Here is a 7441-nt window from a genome sequence, read left to right as displayed (position 1 = left end):
TGACGCCTTAGCCGGCCGCCATGTTCCCCGGGGCTCCGACTCTTGTAGACCTTGAGATACATTGCATGTGTTCAACATTCATATCTTGCTGATGTACGATGCCTAACAGCCTTACACTAATGCTTCAATGACTTACGCTTTGTATGGTGGTGACTGTTTATTTTTTTCCCTAATCTTCACTAAACAGATTCACACAAAAATACTGTTTGCAAAATTTGGAACACTTTACTTGTACATCTACCCCTGATTTTTCAGTGATCTAATGCTTTGCCTTACAAAAATTAAAGGTATGCACCATTTAAAAGGAAGCTCATGTACGGGCAACCTGGTTCTCTCCAGATAGTTAGGATAGGGCAAATACAAAAACTTCTTCACCTAAAAGTGGCCACAGCATCAACTACATTTGGGGACAGAGTGATTTGAGCACAAAGTGGCTGTGACACACACCTGATCGGGTAACTGTGTAAGAACAAACATGGACTATTAATATACTATTTAGAAAATCTTAGTTGACACTCCACCTGGTGACACAGGTAACCACATGTCTACTAAGCACACTCAGACTGAGAAAACGGTTCAATCGAATTAAAGTTAGATAAATAGTAAATAACAGAATACTTACATAACATCTGTTTTCCAGAGGAATTGGCTGATACCCAGCTTAAAAAAAAAAGAACATGCCAAAAAGAGAGAAGGCTTTTTCGACAAATGCTATCATAATGGGATACATGTTTAGTAAAAGATATAGCAACTATAAGCTACAAATCACAAACTTACTGAGTTTTTTTCTTTTGGTTCATTGCTACTTTCTGATTTGCCCATAAAAAGTTCAAATATGAAAAAAGTAGCCTGGTCGCACATATTGAGTTAATCATGTGAACAAAATGAGCGGAAGAAAAGAGTGACACAAATTCTTTCAGCGAGTAATTTGAATTTACACTTCTCCATACAATGTCTCTTGAGGTCCCACATCTCCCTTAATTCATCTTGAAGTAAGTTTTTTCTCTGTATAATGTTTATATTCGGCCTGCTCTCACAGCAGATGTTTTCCAAGCAGTCTATATTGTGGGTTGAAATCAGAAAACGTTGCATGTTTCTGATTTCTGCAGTTTTGAAGACATGTTCACAAACTCCATTCCATCTTCTTGCAAGAATCTACGACAATGTTTTCCAAAATCAATCCAGCGCTGATGGCCAGCAAGGACATTTTTTGACTTGTGTTCAAAGTAACTGAAATATACAAATGGATACATTATGTAAGGCTTTATGAACCATGCCTGTTAATAGTATACGTTTGTCCTGAGAAAACTCATATCGAATCCAACAATTTCTACTGTGCATAATCAGACTCAATGAAGTGCTCAACAATCTCTGATACAATTTATACAAACACTGCTGTCTTACTTATTTTTATTTAAAGTGTTTTATAAAGCACGCACATTACCCAGTGGTATCAGAGCGCTGTACATAGGGTTGAAGCAAACAAGATGAAAGGTATAGAAACAGATACCTCTAGAGTAAAGAGCCCCTTTGGGCTGTTGCAACAAATATAATAATTATAAAACTGTCAGTCCATTAAAATTCCGTTAGTCTTCACAGCTCTAGCGACTTCGTGGTGGGTATTTGCTGCTGCTCTGAAACTATTCAGAACCACGTACCCAGAGGATCAGTGTTCGAGGGATCTCCAGTAAACAACGTGCCTCTTACCAATCTAGAGGTTGCTGGCATTGAGACGTCCCTTGTGCCCTGTCTCTCCGAAAGTCTATGCCAGGAATCTATTCATTAGGATCTTTTTTTACCTCTTTCTTTTTTGAAGAAGTGGATCGATGGATTTGAGAGTTCCTTTGTTGGTAAGGAATTTCAGATCCTTGGTGCTGCTCCGGAGAAGAATCGTGTATACATTTTTTGCTTTTGGAATCTAGGAGGTTTCAGGCTGAGAGAGTTAGCGCTTCGAAGGTAGCGGCTGTCACAAGATATTCAAATCTTTTCTGCCAGGTAAATTGGTTCTTTAAAATGTAATGCTTTGTGTGTGAGGATGGCAATTTTCAGTTGAGCTTCTGCTTTAAAGTTTAGATACCTGAGCAATGGGGTGATGTGGTCACAGTGTCTAGTTTCTGTTACAAGTCTTGCTGCCGCATTAACAGTTGCTTTGAGTGGAGCTGTTCTTGTTTTGGGTAGTCCTCACAGTGTTGCCGCATCATATTCTAGTCTGGAGATCACAAGTGCTTGTACTGCTTGTTTGAAGTCTGAAGGTAGTAATGGTGTCAGTTTTTTCAGTATTCTGAGTTGGAAAGTTGCAATGCGTGGGGTCGCACTGATGTGAGCTCTCATATTTAGACTTTTGTCCAGTGTTATTCCCGGGGATTTAGTGGAATCAAGATTGGTAGGTGTGCAATTGAGTGCGCCTAGGTGCTTGAGCCAATCATGGACGAGTGAGGAGCTGTTTTGTGGGGAGATAAGAAGGAATTCGGTTTTCAGAGAGTTCAGCTTGAGGCTGTTTTGAGAGATCATCAACAAAAAGGAGCAAAAGAGGGAAAATTATAACCAGGTTGCCCTCAAATCACTGAACCATAATACACAAGACCTAATTATAAAAGAACACTATATCTTTTTAAGGACACCAAGGGCAGTCTGACACTATCTCTGCCCAGGAGCTGGCTTTGTCAAAATGCCAGAAATACCTGGTTCCCAGTGTTCAATTTTAAATTGTTTGTCAATACACCAAATAACATCTCATCTTATGAGAAAAAACTGGAAAAAAGTGTGAGAGGTCAAAAAGTACCTCATGTAAGTATCACCAAGGGAGCTGCTGGTTGTTACTCACCAGTTTGCTTACGCGATCATCATTGGTAACTTGCATTACCGTGAAGAAAGAAAAAAGCAGTGTCCTAATTTTGGAGGCGAAGAAAAGAATAGAATTAAGTGGAAAAGAATGCAATATAAATGCTAGTGTCATTCTTCGCCAACCGGACCCCAATGTGAGAATGAAGAAAACTGCTTCTCCAAGCTAAAATGAGTTGTGACTCCTGTTAGAACTGGGGGTCTCTAGTTGGCAGAGGTAGGTACCACTGTCCAATTAGGGACCCTTGCTTCTAGTAAGGAGGAAACCCTCTGAGATAACCCCTGCTCACCCCCTTGGTAGCTTGGCACGAGCAGTCAAGGCTTATCAAAGGCAATGTGTAAAGTATTTGTACCAACACTCACAGTAACACAGTGAAAACACCACAAACTGACTCCACAACAGTTTAGAAAAATAAAAGTATTTTAATCTAAACTACACAAGACCAAAACAACAAAAATCCAATATACACAGTTCAAGATTGTGGTTGCAAAAGAGTTCTTGAAGTTGCGATAAAATAATCCACAGTTGCGTGAAAAGTTCACAGTTGTGTCACGTTTAGTCAACAGTACCTTTAAATGCGGCAAAGTTCCAAAACAGAAGCTGGTGTGATGGAAAATAAGCGATGCGTCACTCCTGAGACCCTGGGGAGGCGATGCGACAACCCCGCTGGATGATGCGGGCGTATTGCGGTGACTCCGGTCTGTATGGGGAGTGAGGCGGTGGCTTCCGGTGCGGAGGTTCCGTAGTGAAAAAGCTCGCAAAGGCACGATGCGATGATCTCTGGGGATGCGAAGATCAACGGGGCGACGATGCGTGGACCAGCGGTAATCTTCCTCTCTCAGCTCCTCGATGCCATGGCTCTGCGACGACACTCGCAGCGACGTGATGCGTCCGCAAGCAAGCGGTGCGACGATCTCACCCAGCGACGACAGATCTGTTACGACACTCGCAGCAACGGTAATCTTCCCGCACCGGTCTGGTGCGTCCCGCAAACGAAGGATGCGACGACTCTGCAACGATCTCAGCCTTCGTAGCGGCGGGAATTTCCTCGCACTGACTGTGATGCGCTCCGCAAGCGAGCGACGCGATAAAACTTACAGAAAGTCTTTAAAATCTTGGTTTCCAGCTTCCCAACACAGGCACTACTTCCAGAAGCACCACAACTGGCCCAAGCACTCTAGGAAAGACAGAACTCTCTCAGCAGAGTTCAGGGAAGCTGGGGGTGAAGTCCTTTTGTTCCTGAGACTTCTTAACAGGGAGCTAGCTCTTCTCAGGCCCTTGGAGATTCCTTCAAGCAAGGGGACACAGCACCAAAAGTAAAGTCCTTCCCCTCTCTTTGGCAGCAAAGCAACAGCAGGTCAGTCCAGCAGAGCAACAGCAGGACAGTCTTCCTTCTTCCATTTCAGCTTTCTCCTTGGCAGAGGTTCCTTCTTGATTCCAGGATGATTTAATTTTCTGTAGTCAGGGGTCCTGTACTTATACCCCTAAAAGTCTTTGTTCTCTTTGTGCAAGTGGGCCCTGAGCCCGGTCTGAACCAGTTCTGGGTGTTCCTTGAGCACTTTGTTTTCCTGGCCTCTCCTTTCCTTTCAGGGAGAGGGGCAGGGTTGTCAGCCGCCCAGCAGGAGGTGGAGCCAGCATTGTGGAAGACAGGCACAGCCCTATTCAGGCCCAGGGGCTATCCCCTCCCACCACTCAAGATGCAGATGCAGTCATTCGGCCTAGGGCTGACTCAGCCAGCCTCGTGGTGGCTCCCAGCCTCTGTCACTCTCAAACCAGACAATCAATTCACAAACGGGCCAAGGCACACAGAAAGGTCAGACAAAAGAACAGCAACTTTCTAAAAAAGCTGTTCTCAAACACAGGATTTAAAAACAACCTTTCCTAAAAGATGTGTCATTAAATTCTGAGTTCAGGGATACCAGACTTTTATGTCCTTTGCTGCTCCTATGGGAAGATATGCTGGGAGCCACTGTAGTAAGCATTCCCCTTGATAGCCTATGGGGCAAGATAGCCTTACAATAGTGAAAAACGAAAATGGCTGTAATTCACTACCAGAGCATGTCACCTGCACAAGTACATGCTCTACCTTTCACCTACACTGCACCCTGCCCAAGGGGGTGCCTTGGGCCTTCCAGAGGGGTGACCAATGTGTACAGAAAGGGAAGGGTTAGGCCTGTTCAGTGGGGACACTGGCCAGGAGGACATGGCAGTTCACAGACTGCACACAGGCACTGCGGTGGCAGGCATGAAACACCATTTTAGGGCTACTCATGTGGGTGGCACAATCCGTGCTGCAGGCCCACTAGTAGCATTTGTTATCACCAGCCCTGGCACACTCAGTACACTTTACTAGGCACTTCTTGGTGACACAAATATGCCAATCATGGATAACCAATCACAATAACAATTTACACAGGGAGCACTTGCACTTTGACACTGAAGAGCAGTGGCAAAGTGCCCAAAGCATCTAAACCAGCAAAAACGAAATCCAGCACAGCATCAAAAATACAGGAGTTAGAGGCAAAAAGATAGGGGGGAACCACGCCAAAGATGCCAGGTCTAAAAACTCCCTTGCAGGTATACATACTTTATTGATTGCCGTGAGCACACTCAGATTAAAAGAACGGCATGTGTTAGACCATTTCAGTTAGGAAAGGCAGACATGTTTCATTGCCAATTATTTGCGGCAATTTCATCAAGGCTTGAGGACCAGTCTCCATCTCACTGCTTCAAGCATAGCCTGTACTGATTGGCAAACGATAAAAGAAAGATGGTGCCAACCATTAAAAACACATTAAAATTGTTTATTGGCAACATTGCCCAGACGTTGATGCATGCGAATTTACTAGGTAATGCCATATTTACCAGCTGGTTGCTAACAATGTTCGTACCAGCGACACATCATCGGGGAAGCGCATACAGCTTTTAGCCACACATCCCCTGCAGAGAGTAGCAGTCGCCGCTCATCAACCTGTGGGTATACGTACATACATATTTGTGGATCTGCACTGATCAAATCTCCTGGGTGTCACCCATATTTTCCATTTAGTTCGTCAATGCCCCCCTCACATCTGTACATCTATCCCGCTAGGTACTATTCTCAATCTTCAAAGCCTAGCAGTACGATCGTATTCACGCTGTAGGCATCACTATGTTCTATATTGTTCATATTTTGCGGAAACCCCCACACAACACATCGCAGCACTCAACAGTACTTTGCAGTGACCAGTGCTGTCACTTGTTGAATTACCAGGCATCCTCACAACCCACAATCACGCTATCATACTCTTACCGCACTTGGGAATGTCTCTGTCTTGCACTGGTTCCGGATGCCCGGAGTGCTTACGCGTTCCTTCAAGAGCGTGGTGTGCGTCCCGGAAGAGCAACAAAAAGCCCACCCATTGACGTCAATCGGCATCCGCCCCGTAGTGTGAGGCAGGACACTGGTACACGTCCTGCTCACCCGCAGGTGTCATCTTAGAAAGATGTTAGTTAGGCCAAAACTGTGCATGAGGAATGACACTTATGAATTCATATCTATGTTGTATTGCGCCATTAAAAAAAAAAATCTTTTATTACTATCTTCTCGTGTTTGAGGGTGGGTTTGTACATTCATTTTGTAAGGAATGACACATTCACTACAATGAGTTGCTTAACTGAGCAATAGTGAGCTGGCCTGATTTAGTAACACTGCAATGGGAAACCTATGCACTTTGCATGATAGAGAAAAATATGTGGTTCTCTAACAAGGTCTATCAGTCATGTTCTACCTATGACTGATAGTTATGACCATAACCCCCATGTGCCCAAGTGGGTCCCTAGGTGTCCTAAAAGGTATACATCAAAGTAATGATAACAGTGTGATATGATGTAACATTACAACAACCTGTATTTTGAATTGTAATGAGGATCCCATTCTATCCTTCCCAGGCATACCCTAAGTAGTGCGAGATCCTCTCACATGCTAATGCCCCTGGTATGTCCCACCCACAACAGGTTCCTATCTGCCGACCTTGTTCCACTAAATACAGTAGTTCAATCCTATTCGGTCCACCTTTTCTGAAAAAATCCAATGCATCTTCTTCCTACCAAGTACATCTTCAGCACTATCTGTGTCTCCCACTATTCTCTCAAGCACTGTCCATTTCAGATCCCTGAAATAGTGTTTCTGCTCCTGATAATGCCAAACCAGTGACAAGGTTAGTTTTCCTGTCTTGAGGGTGCTGATGCGTTTGAGTATCCTCACTTTCCAGGACGTGAGACCAATATAGTGCAATCCACACGCACAAGTGAATCTATAAATGACATTTGTGGTGTTGGTTGCTAAATTAATTTAGATGCCACGTCCTGCCATCCGTCAACTGGACACTTTTGGACACCTGCGTAAGATCACACACTGAACCACTCCCACATGGGAAGTGCCCCGATGGTAAGCCTGATTTCATTACAAGACCGAAGGCTAACATTATGGAATAACTTTTATGCTGCCCACACATGCAGCCCTTTAACGAACATGTATTACATCATGAGGTGAGACATTCCATAGAACATAACAAAACATTGTGGTAACCAGGCATCTTCCTCTTTTATTTGCTGTCC

The 7441-nt window shown here is 44.0% G+C and overlaps 1 protein-coding gene across 1 annotated transcript in view; it reads right to left on the bottom strand.

Moving 5' to 3' along the window:
• Positions 1-717: 717 nt before the first annotated feature.
• Positions 718-7441, bottom strand: part of ARV1 (ARV1 fatty acid homeostasis modulator) — a 157387-nt gene continuing 150663 nt past the window's right edge. The window contains exon 5 of the mRNA XM_078649077.1: positions 718-1230. Coding sequence (XP_078505203.1) covers positions 1124-1230 — 107 coding nt within the window. The 3' untranslated portion in view covers positions 718-1123. The remainder of the gene's footprint in view (positions 1231-7441) is intronic.

This window comes from Lissotriton helveticus, chromosome 6 (assembly GCF_964261635.1).
Source record: "Lissotriton helveticus chromosome 6, aLisHel1.1, whole genome shotgun sequence".
Lineage (NCBI taxonomy): Eukaryota > Metazoa > Chordata > Amphibia > Caudata > Salamandridae > Lissotriton > Lissotriton helveticus.
The sequence above is the reverse complement of the archived record's forward strand: the minus strand, read 5'-3'. Positions and strand labels throughout refer to the sequence as shown.